Source organism: Rhinatrema bivittatum, chromosome 7 (assembly GCF_901001135.1).
Source record: "Rhinatrema bivittatum chromosome 7, aRhiBiv1.1, whole genome shotgun sequence".
Lineage (NCBI taxonomy): Eukaryota > Metazoa > Chordata > Amphibia > Gymnophiona > Rhinatrematidae > Rhinatrema > Rhinatrema bivittatum.
The window spans coordinates 130,584,585-130,601,724 of NC_042621.1; the positions used below are offsets into that span (position 1 = coordinate 130,584,585).

General features: G+C 44.0%; 1 protein-coding gene across 1 annotated transcript in view; it reads right to left on the reverse strand.

Moving 5' to 3' along the window:
- The window catches only part of ALOX5 (arachidonate 5-lipoxygenase), a 167,450-nt gene that overhangs the window by 63,162 nt on the left and 87,148 nt on the right, over nt 1-17,140 (reverse strand). The window contains exons 8-9 of the mRNA XM_029609129.1: nt 15,038-15,241; nt 14,362-14,448 (exon numbers count right to left, since the gene is read on the reverse strand). Of these exons, the coding sequence (XP_029464989.1) occupies nt 14,362-14,448; nt 15,038-15,241 (291 nt within the window). The remainder of the gene's footprint in view (nt 1-14,361; nt 14,449-15,037; nt 15,242-17,140) is intronic.

The following is a 17,140-nucleotide window of genomic DNA, read 5'->3' on the forward strand; positions in this document are numbered from 1 at the left end:
TGGCCTCTGTTGGAAACAGGATGCTGGGCTTGATGGACCCTCGGTCTGACCCAGAAAGGCAACTTCTTATGTTCTTATACCTCAGGAACACCCCCAATGCCACCTCTTGTCCAGGTAAAATATCACGGGAAGCCAGTGAAGATCCGTCAATATGGAAGTTGTTTCAGTTAACAGCCGGGCTGCACTACTTTGAACAATTTGTGAAGGTTTAAGTCTTGCAAAGGAATGCTAAGTTAAAATTCCTAAAAAGAGGGAATTGCAATGATCTGTTGAAGGAAATAATAGAAGCTGAACTGTAGTACAGCAGAGGAATAAACAAAACTTTAAATTTTCATAACTTCCAAAAAGACATTGTATATGGCTACATTGAGAGATTACTGTCAATGATTATCCCAAGATTGTGAACTTCAGATTAAATAGGGAGTTGACAGCCCTTAAGCTCAAACAATGAAGGATGATCCATGGATGGAAAACAACCAAGTAGTAGAATTTTGATTTTATTTATATTTAGCATCAGTTTGTTGTGGAACAATCATATTTTAATGGTAAATAAACAGATAGAAATTTAAAAGCAGAGAGTCAAGAATCTGTAACTGGAAAAAAAAACCCCCTGTATTTTATCAGGAGCCAACCAAGTGGTACCAAATAAATGTTAAAAAATATTGCTGAAAGGGTGGATCCCTGAAGAATCCCCATAAAGACAGGTTGCCAGATGGAATAAATTGATGAAATTCTCACTTATTGTCTTATCTGATAAATACAATGTGAACCAGGAAAGTTCGGTGCCTCTAATGCCAATATCATTCACTCGCAAGATCATATTGTCATGATTTACAGTGTCCAATAAATGTTATTTGGTATTCAAGAACTGAGTTTTCTCTGGCATCTGAAGTTGGGAAGAAGGTTTAACTGTCTGTCTAGGCACTCGAGCCAAAGATCGGGAGCTCGGGGCAGCACAATAAAGACAGGATAAGTTAGCTCTGCTGCATCAAAGCATATCCAGACCATCAGCTTATCTTACTAAAGTTTAAAATCATATAGTATATATAGGGATGTGAATCGTTTTTGAACGATTAAAATTATCGTCAGATAATTTTAAAATCGTCCTAAATCGTTAGAGTGCACGATACAATACAAATGCCCCCGATTTATCGTCAGGGGCATTTGTATTGTATCGTTAAATAGGGCACGGGAATTATTTGGGGGAGGGCGGGAAAACCGGCACACCAAAAAAGCCCCTAAACCCACCCCAACCCTTTAAAACCAATTCCTTACCCTCCCCCACCCTCCCGAACCCCCCCAAAATGTTAAATTACCTGGTGGTCCAGTGGGGGGGGGGGGGGGGTCCCGGCGCGATCTCCTGCTCTCGGGCCATCAGCGCCATTTTGGCTGCCACTAATTAAAATGGCGCCGATGGCCCAATAAAAAAAAAAAAACCCACCCGACCCTTTAAATCGACCCCCCTTAGCCTCCCCCACCCTCCCGACCCTTTTTTTTTAGGGAGGCCCGTGCCGCTAAAAAAAACAACCCACCCGACCCTTTAAATCGACCCCACCCTCCCGATCCCCCCAAAAACCTTTTAAAATTACCTGGTGGTCCAGGGGGGCCTCGGGGGGCCTCGGGGAGAGATCCAGGGGGGCCTCGGGGAGAGATTTCCTGTTCCCAGGCATCAGCTGTTCTAAAAAAAAAAAAGCGCCGATGCCCCTTTGCCCTTACCATGTGACAGGGTATCCGTGCCATTGGCCGGCCCCTGTCACATGGTAGGAGCACTGGATGGCCGGCGCCATCTTTAAAGATGGCGCCGGCCATCTTTACTCATCAGCCCCTATAGGGGCTGATGAGTAAAGAGGGTCGGGTGGTTTGTTTTTTTTAGCAGCGCGGGCCTCCCTAAAAAAATTAGCGATGTGAATTGGAATCGGAAACGATTCCAATTTACATATCTTAACGATCAGATTCCCCCCCCCCCCCCAGCCGAATCTGATCGTTAAGACGATCTGGCACACGATTCACATCTCTAGTATATATAGTGATCTTGCATTTTGGGGGCAATTTAAAACTGCCCAGGTGGCTTGCAAGTTCATTTTCAAACTGAAACTCCATGCAGACTTCCATTTCAAAAAGTTCGGGGCCTGCAAACATCACAGGTGCATCACTACAGGTGCAAAGTATGGGCAGTAAAGGATTGGTGGTAATTACAAAATGAAATTTCCATGCATGCTTTCATCTTCCCTGCCTTAACCCCACCCCTTCCCCTGTGGTTAAAGGTACACATGCCCTGAAACAACACCTGTGCTTTTGCTCACTGAGGGGAGGGTGATCTTCACCCATGTGAATTTATCGGGTAATTCCTTTGCTACCTAGGCAAATCCTTTTATAACATTTTTTTCCTCCATGTAATATTGGCAGAGTGATTAAACACTGTGATGTGAAATTAGGGGGTACTGTCTGTACTTATGATGAAGAGTCTCTATGCTAAGTTAACAAATTGCATTAAGTCAATTTGTTTAAAAATCTGTTGATATTTCTGTTGGAGAGCACTTAATTTTGAAAGACAAACAGTTGCTATATTGACTGAAACTCTATTTTGGCAGGTAGTCACTGGGTTGCACAGAATATATTTTGTGGATATATCACATTAAGGGGACAAATGTATTCACAGTTTTGCTGTAGTTTTACTATGTGTTTGCCATTGGAAATTTTATTGATACATCTTGAGCAATGTTTGCAATGAAACAGGTTTGAGTTATCTTTCAATTTTTCAGTCACATGGAACACAGATCATAAATTACATGGCAACCACTCCTTTCCTCTATAACAGTGTTTTGGTTTAAAGACTGGTAAAAAAAAAAAAGTAGAGTAATAAATCTAAATGAGCCAGAATGGGAAACTGCTGGTCCTGAAGGATTAAGATAAATGTTAGATTCTGCTACCCAGTTTGGAAGTGTTCACAGTTGCTGGGTGGGGATAATATTTTGGGACACAGTGATTCCCTGCTTTCAGGCCATAAGGAACAGGTTAATCAGATCAGATTTTTCTTTTTTTTTTTCTCCTCTGTTCCAAACTTTGTAACCCTGAGGAACTCCCAGGAAGCTTTTATCATGCAGCACAAGTGTTTGATCTGCAGAGTTATTAATCTGGGGTGATAGCAGTGACTTGTACAGGAAGCCCAAACCAGAAACAGATTTTTGATTGAGACAAAAACGTCAAACTGACCTTATATAGATATGTGGACTGATACCCTTAGTCACAGCTTGAGGATTGCTGCTCACTATGTGAAAAGTAAACTCAGAAAATATTTTACAGTTAAAATTCACCCCCTGCTAGTGGTGGCTGTGAAGGCAGGGGGCACACTCAGTAATAGGGTTTACTCTACACACAGTCCCACTGAATTCTGGCGCTGATTCTCTGAGAGGGGACAGGATAGCCCTCTAGGACCTGAGGCCTTTTCTGTGGATGTAAGCTCAGGCACAGTCTCTGGACTGGAGAGGGCAAATCAACAGGCTGCACCCATGAGCAGAGGGTTCCAGAGGTTATTTGATGGAAATGAATTGGCTTTCGTTTAAATCCATTAGCCTCTTTCCCCAGGGTTTCCGTTCTTCCTGTGAGTGGAATATAAGGCTGGATTCTCCTATCCTGTAACGATGGTCCTTGTACAAAGGGGGGGGGGGGGTCCACTGCTTGATCCTTACTTCTGTAAAACTCTCCTTTCCTGTTCTCCGGGCTGAAACTCCAGTGTGGGGTCCCAGTTTCCTCCTCGCTTCTCACAGCTCTGGATTCCAGTTGGCATCTGTTCCATTTCTCCACGAGCCGTTTCTTTTAGCAGTGCTGTACGCTTATTTATATTCCATTATAGTCCTTCTTGTACTCTCTGTTTGTGTAAATGCTCATTCCTTATTACACTTTACACTCATCAGGCCTCCTTTCCTTTTTGGCCCCTTTTCTCTCCTTACACTTTTCCCAGTAACAGAGAGAATGACGGCAAGTAAAGACCAAAAATGGTCCATGTAGTCCTATCCATTTCATCTTCATGCACTTTGGCAGATTCACCAATGAGTTCCCACGTGCAGTTCAATAGCATCTCCCTCTCCCCACATCACTTAACCGACCATCTCACCCTTTTCCTACCGTTCCACAGTCTCCCAAGCATGGTCAAAATCTGTGAACGTGATGGCCTCCACCATTTCTGCTAGTGGGCCTTTCCATGTTAAAATCTGGCCTCCTCATTCTCGTTTATCTATGGTCCCTCCCTGCAGAGCTCTCAGCCTTTCGGGAGGTCCAATTCAAATATATCTCTGCTGAGAAGGACTGTAACGTCTTCTCTATACAGATTACCCCCACTTCCTTCTTGGAAGCACAATATTGTTGTGGGCAGTACGTGCTGCTCCAGGCAGGCTATCCCACTGCTTCGTTTTCATTGTCTTGCCTCCAGGGGATCCTTTGTGCATGTCCCACATTTTTTTGAATTCTGTTACCATTTTAGTCTCCACAACTTCCTCCGAGAGAGAATTCCAGACATCCACCGCCCTTTCTGTGAAAAAGGATTTTCTGATCTTGTTCCGAAGCCTCACCCCTTGGAGCTTGACATCATTCCTAGTCCTACAACTTCTTTTCAATTGAAAAAGTTTGCTTCTTGTGCATTAATACCTTTCAGATATATAAATGTCTTTATCATCTCACCTCTGTCTCTCCTCTCTTCTATGGTGTACATATTTAGGTCCTTAGGTCTCATATCATAGGGCTTTAAATGAAGATTACACATTTTGGTAGCTGTTCTCTGGAAAAGCTCTATCCTATCTATATCTTTTCTGAGATACAACCTCCAAAACTGAACACAATATACTACGCAAGACCTTATGCAAGCTAACATTGGCCTGGCTCTGGTCACTGCCTTATCATACTGTTTTGCTACCTTGAAATCTTCAGACACTATCACCCCCAAGGTCTGTCTCTTGGTCCGTGCACATCAGCTTCTCAACTCTTCATGTACCACTCCCTTGAATTACTGTTCTCCATATGCAAGACTCTGCACTTTTTTGCATTGAATCTTAACAGCTAAGCACTCAACTACTCCTCAAGCTTTGTTAGATCACTTCTCATTCTATCTGCTCCGTCAAGGGTGTCCACTCTGTTAAAGACCTTTATGTCATCTGCAAAGAGGCAAACTTTACCTACTAACTTGAAAACATCTCTGCATTATTGAACACAACTGGCCTAAGGACTGATTCCTGTGCCCTCCACTAATCATCTTTCTCTGCTCTGAGTGAATTCCATTTACCACTACTTTCTGTTGTCTATCAACCAACCAGTTTCTAAACTAATCCACCACGTTGGGACCCACCCCCAGACTGCTCATTTTATTCATGAACTTCCTATAGGGAATAGTATCAAAAGCTTTTCTGAAATCCTGTGGACCAAGTTTCTTCTAGATATACAGGATGTGCCATTACTTCAAATTTTCAAGGCTGAAATAGAAACTTATTTTTTCCACATTACTTTAGGTTAGCCCTTCTCAGCTTTAATTTTCATTTCCTTTACGAATGTATCGTATATATGTACATATGGCAGCCTACAGCTACTGTTTTATTGTAAAACACTTTGGATTAAGGCCTCAATTAAATAAATGTTTTTGAGCCATCAGTGGGTCTGGTTTTCAGAATATCCACATTGAATATTCATTTGCATATATGTGCTCTACGATAACAGTTAATTTACACATTTTGCTTATCTTAAAACACAGACCTGTAGGTCAGAGGGCGGGAACATTGTGTAATATAGCCTTCCTCTCAAGTGGATGTAGTAAGCCCTGTGTTAGGTCTGTGCACTGAAATTCAGCGCAGTTTCTTAACACAGGTGCTAACAAAAAGTTAAATTCGTAATGCAGAAAGCAAATGACATGCCAGTGTATAGGGAATTTTAAATGTGCACAAAAAGGTGTACCCAAACCAGAGTTAAAATGTGCGCGCAGCACAGGTTGATTGCACATTTTAACCCGGGTGGTGAGGAGAGTCTTCTTTCTTGAAGGCTGTAAACACTGGAATAACCAGAAGGCATCAGAAACAGAAGCGGCCAATTCTAGATAATATCCAAAACAGATGCCATCCAAAAGCACCCTGACAAGGGATTGATACTGACCTTGAAGTACCTGTTTTGGGGCTGATGTCCCTTGCACAGAGCCACAGATTGACACTGACAAAATATGGGTCTAATGCTGGGCTTCAAGGACTGCCAAAAGGACAGACTCTTGTCCGACCTCTACCAGGCCTTCAGAATGACCAAGCTTTTCTTTTAGGGAGCTGGCTCGGCTTTGAATCTAAGAGACTCCTCCCCAGACACTAAGTATGCTGTAAAGAAGCATATCCACTCTAGAATTGGGCCATGAGTCTGCAGCCCTACTGTGGTCCAGAAGAACCTCCTCACCGCTATCCCTGAGGCAATCAACATGAGATTACATGAGATGAGATTACAAAGGGTTTCAGCCAAAAACACTGCATTCGACCTGTCTCTGGGCTGCCTCCTTACATACTTTGGAAATTGTGTAAATAAATAAATAAATAAACATTGGAACAGTTTTCGAGCCACCAGCCACCACAGACTGAGACCAAGACCAGAGAGCAGTGGAAGAAACACATTTCAAAGGAAGCTCAATCTTCCTATCCTGTAGATCCCAAAGAGAAACACTGCTTACTAACGGGATAGCTAGCTTCCCAATGACAGCAGTCAATAAGATGTCCATGCGAGGCATCCAAAACAGATGCTGAAATGGCACCTGAGAAAGAGGAAACAACCACGTTCTTCACTCCCCTGAGGCCCCTTGTTGGAGCCCCCACACTGGGAGTACCATTGCTGCCACCTCATAAATAGGCAAGGTCACCTTCACTGACTTATAAACATCCATAACAATGGGGTCCCAACTGGAAATTCTCCAACTCTGGGATCTGCAGCCCCAAGTGAATAAACAACCCAGTCCAAAAGGGACAGTATCTCCTCTGAAAAAGGCAGACAAAAGAATCAACCTCTCTACAGGACACAATTTCACCCTCCTCCAGAGAAATACAGCTGGACAAAGACAGTTGACTATTGGGAAACTCCCATGCCTTTTCAGGAAGAACCCTCCATGATTTATTTGCTTTACTTATTTATCATTTTATGAACATGAACTTGAGGCGCATACTGGAAACCTGATACATAGACTGCACCTTGGAGGAGGCATTTAAAGGAAAAGAAGGTCGCCTGTACCCCCAGGCCTGTAAATGGTACAAGCAGAAAGAGCAAGTTTGCTTACCGTAAACGGTGTTTTCTGTAGATAGCAGATGAATTATCCATGCTGTCTGGGTATGTCTTCCATGCCACTAGGTGGCGGAGCTCTGTAAGTCTCTCAAAGTCTTTCAGCCAGGTGCCCCTCCTGTATCCTGACAGGATTACCTCAGGCTCCTCAGTCAGTATCAAAGCGTAAGTTAGGTATGCTAGAACTGTCCGGGGAGGCGGGCGGGTCAGCATGGCTAATTCAACTGCAATCTCAGAAAACACTGTTTACGGTAAGCAAATTTGCTCTTTTCACGTAGATAAGCAGCTGATTAGCCATGCTGTCTGGGAGTCCCCAGCTGACGTATTGAGCAGGTAATATGCATTAAGAAATTGCCATGCTGGGTCAGACCAAGGGTCCATCAAGCCCAGCATCCTGTTTCCAATAGAGGCCAAACTAGGCTACAAGAACCTGGCAATTACAACACTAAGAAGATCCCATGCTACTGATGCAATTAATAGCAGTGGCTATTCCCTAAGTAAACTTGATTAATAGCAGTTGATGGACTTCTCCTCCAAGAACTTATCCAAACCTTTTTTGAACCCAGCTACATTAACTGCACTAACTACTTCCTCTGGCAACAAATTCCAGAGCTTTATTGTGCGTTGAGTGAAAAAGAATTTTCTCCGATTAGTCTTAAATGTGCTACTTGCTAACTTCAAGGAATGCCCCCAGTCCTTCTATTATTCGAAAGTGTAAATAACCGAGTCACATCTCCTCATTCAAGACCTCTCATAATCTTAAAGACCTCTATCATATCCCCCCTCAACCGTCTCTTCTCCAAGCTGAACAGCCCTAACCTCTTCAGCCTTTCCTCATAGAAGAGCTGTTCCATCCCCTTTATCATTTTGGTTGCCCTTCTCTGTACCTTCTCCATCGCAACTATATCTTTTTTGAGATGCAGCGACCAGAATTGTACACAGTATTCAAGGTGCGGTCTCACCATGGAACGATATAGAGGCATTATGACATTTTCCATTCTATTAACCATTCCCTTCCTAATAATTCCTAACATTCTGTTTGCTTTTTTGACTGCTGCAGCACACTGAGCCGACGATTTTAAAGTATTACCCTGTTTCCCCGAAAATAAGACAGTGTCTTATATTAATTTTTGCTACCAAAGATGCACTAGGCCTTATTTTCAGGGGATGTCTAATAGAGCTGCTGGCTGCCCCTGCGTCAGCCATGCCCCACCAGTGTGCTGTCAGAGAGAGGTAAGAGTGTGCAGCATTCATGATAGTCAGCTTGGGCTGACTCTGCTGCTTTTGAACCTCTGCACACTGCTTGGAAGGGGTCCCCTGACTGGTACGGCCACCATCCCCAGATGTCAGTAATCTTGCTGCCACTGTCACTGCTGCCACATGGCTATTGGGGAGGCGCCGATTGCTGCTACTGACACTGAAGCCCATTCTGCTGCCTCCTCTGTGCAGGCCCCGTGGGCTTTCACTTTCTCCATGCTGATCTCGTACATTGTGAGATCCGCATAGAGAAAGTGCTATTCTTACACATTCCCAAAGATTACATGTGCCAATCACTAAAAAGTAATTTTTTTTTTTTTACCTTTGCTGGCTGATGTTAGTTTTCTAATTGGTTAGTCACAGGCTTTTTTTTTTTTCCACCTTCCCATTCTTATTTTTTTGCCAATTCCTTTTATATTGTCCTTTTTTCTTCCGTATTTCTTTTCTCTCCATCTTCTTCCCTCAAACACAGTCAGGTTCTCATTCTCACATGCATTTCTCTCTCTCACACACACACACAGGCTCTCACTGTCACATGCTGTCTCTCATACAATCATTCATACACATAGTCTCTCACTGGCACATGCTGTCTGACTCTCACACACACAGGTTCTCTCTCACTCCCACATGCTGTCTTGCTCAAGCATAGGCTCTCACCGACACACGCTGTCTCTCTCTCACACACAGAGGCTCTCACATGCTGCCTCTGCAAACATTCAGATCCTCAGTCCCACACATAATCTCTCAACTCATCTCACACCTGCACGCACACACCCCCTCTACAGACCCTCAGCCTCTCTCTCATCTCTGGGCCTCCTCTTCGGGGGTCGCCGCAGGATGGGCTCTGCAGCGGCCCTGCACTTCTCGGGCCGCAGCAGCCCTGCAACCGGGCCTCTTCCTCGGCCCTGCTACCGGGCCTCTTCCTCGGCCCTGCTACCGGGCCTCTTCCTCTTCTTGGGCCGCTGTGACTTGGGATTCGCAGCAGCCCGCGGCGGCTCCTCCTCTTCTGCACGCGCTGATGCTCTTCCTCCTTCCTGCCCACGCGGCTCCGGCAACGTTTACTTCCTGGGCCGCACGGGCAGGAAGGAGGAAGAGCATCAGCGTGTTTGAACGCAATCTTTTTCGTCGGGCAAGAAGGCTCAGCGGCCGCATGAGCCTCCTTGCGCCCAGGGGCATTGACTCCCCTCGGGATACCACTGCTCGCGTCTGCCCCTAATACCTTGGAAACTTTATTTAAAAAAAAAAATAAATAAATTGACGTCACAGGATTGACCGGCCCACCGGGGGAGGCCCGATACCCCGAAAGGTCAATCCGCCCCTGTTTACAAGGGATGGCTTACTTTCGGGGCAGGTCTTATATTTAGGAATTCGGCAAAATCTCTACTAGGTCTTATTTTTGGGGGATGTCTTATTTTCGGGGAAACACGGTATTCACTATGATGCCTAGATCTTTTTCCTGGGTGGTAGCTCCTAATATGGAACCTAACATAGTATAACTACAGCAAGGGTTATTTTTCCCTATACGCAACACCTTGCACTTGTCCACATTACATTTCATCTGCCATTTGGATGCCCAATCTTCCAGGCTTTCAAGGTCCTTCTGTACTGTATCATAGTCTGCTTATGATTTAACTACTCTGAATAATTTTGTATCATCCACAAATTTGATAACCTCACTCGTCGTATTCCTTTCCAGATCATTTATATATATATTGAAAAGCACCGGTCCAAGTACAGATCCCTGAGGCACTCCACTGTTTACCCTTTTCCACTGAGAAAATCGACCATTTAATCCTACTCTCTGTTTCCTGTCTTTTTTTTTTTTTTTTTGCTCAATACGGTGAAATACATATATACATATAGCGGACAGTTCCTATGAAGGCTGTAATTATATGTAATCTGTGTTCTTCTGAAGGATAGTCCGCCCCACTAAGGCATCATTCGCCGTTTGTTTATCTAAACAATAGTGGGATGTGAAGGTGTGAAGCGACAACCATGTTGCCGCCTTACATATCTATGATAGGAACTTGATGTAGAGAGGCGATCGAGGTTGCCATGGCACACACCTGATGCGCCTTAGGTGTTTTAGATAAAGTTTGCGACCTTTGTTGATAACAAAACTGTACACAGTTCAATATCCAAGTGGATAAAGTTATTTTTGTTACAGGACGCCCTGGAGCGTTTGGAAAGAAAGAAAGAGTTGTGAAGGTCGGTTAGGAGAAAATGTGCTCCGTTTGTAGTACGCTAGTGCATGTTTGCAATCTAAAGTGTGTAACTTTTTCTCATTAGCATTAGCATGAGGTTTAGGATGAAATATGGGCAAGGTGATGGTCAGGTTGATGTGGAAACTGGAGATCACCTTTGGTAGAAATTTAGGGTGAGTGCATAAGGTCACCTTGTCATGGTGAAATTGCAGATAAGGAGGGTAGTAAACTAAGGCTTGTAATTCACTAACTCTTCTTGCAGAAGTTAAAGCAACCAGAAAGAGAACCTTCCAGGAAAGGTAGCGAAGCTGACAAGTTTCTAAAGGTTCAAAGGGCGAAAGCATCAACTGCTGGAGAACTATGTTGATGTCCCACTGTACTGGTGGTTTCTGTACGGGTGGACGGAGGTGTAATACGCCTTTCATAAACCTGGATACTAAGGTATGAGATGAAATAGGCTCTCCATCTAGAGGGGTATGGTAAGTGGCTATAGCACTTAATGAACGCGAAAGGAGGACGTAGCAAGTCCTTTGTTGTACAGTAGATGGAGATATGAAAGAAGCCGTTCAGGTGGGCAAGTCAACGGGTTGATACCCAGTGATGTACACCAGGAAGTGTAGCGTGACCACTTTCCTTGATAATTGAGCCTGGTTGATAGTTTCTGAGAGGACATTAGTATGTCCTGTAGGGCAGGAGAAATGTTCAACTGCTGGTAAGTGATCCTTTCAATCTCCATGCAGTGAGGTGTAGGGAGGAGTGAAGAGGATGTAGTAGTGTTCCTTTGTCCTGGGTGAGAAGGTTCAGACTTTCGCCCAGGGGAATCGGGTTGCGGATTGAGAGTCAAAGTAGGTAACTGTACTACAGTTGCCGAGGCCATGCTGGTGCAATTAGGATCAGATCCGCTTGGTCCTTGATGCATTTCTGGATTGTGCGAGAGATGAGTGGTATCGGGGGAATTCATAGAGTAGGTCGTGCGACCAATCGATGAGAAAGGCGTCTGGAGCAAGTCTGAGGGGGCTTGGGTAAACTGAGCAGAAGTTCTCTAGTTTCCTGTTGTTCTGTGTTGCAAACAGATCGACTGTGGGAAAACCCCATGTTGCAAAAAGATCTTGAGTTACTTCTGGGTTCAAATCCCATTCATGTGGCTGAAAAATTCTGCTGAGCTTGTCTGCTCTGGAGTTGTGAATCCCTGGCAGGTATGTTGCCTGTAGGGAAATGGATCTTTGGTGAGCCCACTCCAATATTTGTACTGCCTCTTTGCAGAGGTTCCATGAACCGGACCCTTCTTCTTTGTTGATATAGAACATGGTCACTTGATTGTCTGTGTGTACCATGACTATCTTTCCTTGAAGGGAACTTTCGAAGGCTCGAAGGGCGTTGTACACTGCTCTGGGCTCCAGAAGGTTGATATGAAGTGTTCGTTCGTATGAGGTCCATAGACCTTATGTTTGTAACGTTTCCAGATGAGCTCCCCAACTTTTGGGAGATGCATCTGTGGTTAGTATCACCTGATGTCGAAGGGGTCTCAGTGGGGAACCCCTGGAAAGTGTTAATCGGAGCAACCACCATTGTAGGTCCCGCTTCATGCTGTTGGTTAAGGAAACAGGTATGCACAGTGGCTGCAGATATTGAGTCCATTGGAGTTTGAGGCTCCATTGTAGGTTGCCCATATGAAGGCGTGTGTGTGGAACTACATAGATGGCCGCCACCATATGTCCCAGAACAGTGAAGACTTGCCGAGCTGGCACTGTTGCACTGTGAAGTAGATTGTCTAGGCAAGAAATTGTTAGTAAAAGATTCTGCCATAGTAGTGTTGGATTGGATGCAACTAGGAGCCAATCGTCTAGATAAGGAAATATCTGCACCCCTTGACGACGAAGGTGTGCCACTGCCACTGCCATGCATTTGGTGAAGATCCTGGGGGCTGAGGTTAGGCCAAAGGGAAGAACTCTGTACTGGAAATGTTGGTTGTCTGCCTGAAAACAAAGATAACACCAGGAACTGGGGTGCATTGGTATGTGAGCATATGCATCTTTCAAGTCCAGCCAGCACATCCAATCTCCCGTTTGAAGAAATGGAAGAATGGACTTGAGAGAAGTCATTTTGAATTTCTCCTTGTGGAGTGTTTATTGAGGGAACGTAGGTCCAGAATTGGGCGCAAACCTCCTGTTTTCTTGGGAATCAGGAAGTATTGGGAATAGAAGCCCTGATATTTCTTGGAAGGTAGCTTCTGGATGCAGTGATTCTGCAAGAGAAGTTGGATTTCCTGCATGATATGCTCCTTGTGAATTACGAATTTCTGAGGAACCCAATGTGGGGGTTTGGGAGGGATGAGAAATTGAGGGCATAGCCCTTTGTATTTATTTTATTTATTTATTTAAAAGTTTTTATATACCGCACAGTGGGGTAGAAGTCTATCCGTCTAGGTGGTTTACAAGATAAAACATACACAATATTGTAAATTACATCAATTAAAATACAACACATTTACATTACAGTACTGAGTTATGCTAGCAGATTTAGAGTTCAGAGCCATTGATCCGACGTAACGTGATTCCATGTTTATGAGACGTAAAATTCTCATAAACATGCCCATGTTTATGAGAAGTTTACGTCTCCTTGATTAAACGTTGAAAAGGACTATCTTGTGGCATCCATTTCTTTGTTTTTTTTCCTCACGGATATTCAGACTTATCCAGCTCAAACCTGCTCAATAGCAGGATTAAATTTAGCTGGATATGAGTTATCTTGCTAAGTAGAGATTTTAGAGGAATATTCAGCAGCATAGCCCATAGCATATTAAGCCCCTCATATCTTTCTCCAACCAAATTCTAAGGGCCAGATCTTAGTTTCAAGCAGAAGTAATGAAAAAAATAAAAAGTAAAAAAACCAGCAAGCCCATTTACGTGTACAACTTTACCTAATGATTTAAATTCCTTCAACTTTAGGAAGAAAATGCAGCAAAGAAAATTATGGCAAAGTGCTAGATTTAAGAAGCACATCTTGGCTCCACAGTATTAGTATTTTATCCTTTCTGGAAACAGTAGGAAAATTAAACTTTGGGCAAAAATTGCACCAGCTGAAAACTGCTCAAAGAAACCGCTTTTGCTTTTTCAACCTATTTTTGCCCAAACTTAAATTTGGCCTTCTAGCAGGCCTCTATAAAGATAGTTACAAACTCTTTGTAGATCTATAGTGTGAAATTCACTAGGCCCATCTGCACAGACGCATCTCAAATGATAACGTTTGCCTCTGTAGGTATCCCTTACTTTCTTCATTAATGAGTTGCTATCTGAAGAAAGTAAAGGGATATCAGGAAGTATAACAAGAAATCAAAAGGAGCTAAGCATTAGGTACATGTTGCTTGATGTCTATGTGCCTTTGTATACGACCCTTTTTCTAAGTGGTTAGATTCCTGTTGTTGTATCTATTCTTTGTATATCCCAGTACCAGTTTCAGGGTGTACATTTCTCTCTGCCTAACTATGGGCCTGATTTACTAAGGCTTTTCTCCCATTCTGTGTCTATGGGAAAAATGCTTAGTAAATGAGGCCCTATATTTGTGCATATTTGTGTGCGAATGCATGCCTGGTGAGATAAAAACAAACCTCTCTTACCTTATCAAAGAGGCCGCACTCGCAGATGAGCTGCTCCCGAGCTTTCGTGTTTATGGCTATTGTGAACCGCACATGAGGCACCAACAGCTGCCAAAAGAAAAAGGTGAAAATGTACTGCCAGTCAACGAGATCGCATACTAGCGCAAGTGGATATGTTTTGCAAGTCAGTGAGATGCCAGTCTGATGTGAAATATCAGTCTGGTGTGCCTGCTGTCAATGAGATTTCACTTGGTGTGAGTGCATGCACTGCCATTCAGTGAGACTGGACACTTATGTGAACATGTGTCCAGTGAGTGAAGTTAATACAACAGTTATATGGTGTTTCGTTGAGTATTTACACTGGTGTGAGTATGCAGCCAGTAATACTGCACTTTGGTGTAAGTGTATGTACTGCCAGATGGTGAGAATGCAGACTGGGGTAATCATATAAGCTGCCAACAGTGAATGCATAGTGCTGTGAATGTGTGCACAGTAAGAGTACACACTTACTGAAGCATGTGCATTGCAGTCAGTAAGAGTGCACACAGTCAGTAAGAGTGTACACCTGTGTGAGCAAATTCACTACCAGTGACTGGGCACGGGTGTGATTCCTGTTGAATGCTTCTCTCTCCTAGTCTCTCTCTCTCTCTCTCTCTCTCTCCTTCTCTGTTTGTCTATCCTTATACCAGTAGTCTACCTTGAAGAGTGGGTGCACTGCAGGAAGTTGTCTGTACATTGCGATGCCAAACACTTCTGAGATGAGATGGGTGCGCAAGAGATGGGTGACTGTCTGATGAATGTGAAAATCACAGGAACGAACCCAAATTTTGGCTAACAACCAGTCATACTTCGCATCTGAAGGAAGAAATATCGGGTTGTCGGGACCAGGCTGTTGATTAATCTAAAAATAGAGGAATATATCTTTTAAGTTAAACAGTATTACAAGAGAAATATGTGTGCACATTTGAACGTGGTAAAACATACAAAGGGGTGGAATTAGCACTAGCTTGAAACTTGTAGCACCAACTGACAAGGCATCAACTCTAGTTCCTGTCGATTTGGACATCTCTCCTAAACAAACCAAACTGGATGGTCAGATTCACATCATGTTCTTCTATGGTATCCAGTTTCATGAAGTGGACTTTAGAAACATGTAAAGTTGCTAGGTAACAACCAAAACTACTTGAGCTGAAAGCGCACTGTAGATGATTCACCTGCAGAGACAGAAAAAGAGTCCTTGAACTCCTGAAAAAACCTGCATGTGTCATTCCTTCCACCTTTTCATGAATCCTGGGCAAGGGAAAACACTGTCAAACAATTCCCTTTGAAATCTGCAACACTGTCAGTCTCAGCAGTTAACACGGATTTTCAGGCAGTTCAAGTTTGCATTTCTAACTTTGCGCATGTGGACTGTACAGAAAGACCAGGCTATGTCCAGAAAACAGAGGTACCAAGAATAAAGAAGTGTTACATCTCAATTAGGCAGAGAAATTCAGAGAAAAGTTATAAAAGAGGGAGAGTAGAGGATACACACACACAGACACAGGCAGAAACCACAACATGCAGACATCAGTACAATCTGATAAGCCTCTCTTCGTATCTGATCAAGGCTAAAAATATAAAATGGTGCACATATAGAACGGCCTAATGTTTTATAAAGTCACTGACATTAATAAGTAAAGCGAAAATACTATGGATTTGCATCTACTTTATTGTCAGGAGGTAATTTTCTCCCTGGTCATACTGCCCTCTGACTCGCTTCTGTTTTCACTTTATCATTCTAGTCCTGACTCCTGATGCCTTTTAGGATTTTTTTTATTTCCATTTGCTGCTGTTCATCTTTCTCCGTCAATTCCCTTTGCTTCCATCTCACTTCTTTCCACTGCATCCCTCTATAGCTCTCTCTTTCCGCTCTCTCTTCATTTTTACTCTACCAGTCTCTACTATCTCCCCTATCTCCCCCTATCTCCACCTCTGACAATCTCTCCTCTCCCTCTTCCTACCTTTCTTTTCACCTTTCCCCCTGCCTATCTTGTGTCTTCTGTATTCTCACTATCTTCCCCATCTCCACCCTTTGACACTTGCCAGTCTCTCCCTCTGATTTTATCCCTCCATTTCTCCTTGCCCGTCTCACCACTTCCATTTCCCTCATTAGTCTATCTGGCACTCTTATCTCCTCCTGCTCATCATACCTTCCATCTCCTCTGCACCATCTCTCCCTGCCAGCCTCTCTCTCCTTCCTGTGTCCCCATGCCAATCTTCCCCCTCCCTCCATCTGCCCATATTAGTCTCTTCCCTCCCTCCTCTTGCCAATCTTCCATCTCCTTCTGTCACTTCTGCACACTCCACTCGTCCATCTCCCCCTGCCAGTGTCTTCTCTCCAGTTCTCCCCATCCATCGTGCCCTCCCCTTCTCCCCCTTGCAGCTTTTTCCCTGTCCAGTTCTCCCAGCCAGCCTCTCTCAACCCCCAACTCTCCCAGCCTACCTCTCCCCAACCTACCCTCACTCCCAGCTCAGTGGCTGATCCCCTCTACTTCCAAAGGCAGCTTCCCTTCTAAAACAGAAAATATATGCTGAACAAAAGGTGGAGGAGTTCATCAGCAGAGGCAATTAATGCCTGGCTTTCATTATCCCCACACTGCTGTGTCAATCCTCCTTTGGTCTGGGATCATCCATGGAGCAGCTGCTGCTTCCTGCTATTCGGCAGCACTGGAGATTTTGTCTTTGTGGCCGAGCCTGTGAAAACTGGGACCAGGAGTTTGAGCAGATATCGTGGGAATCTCCCTAGGACAATTGGGCT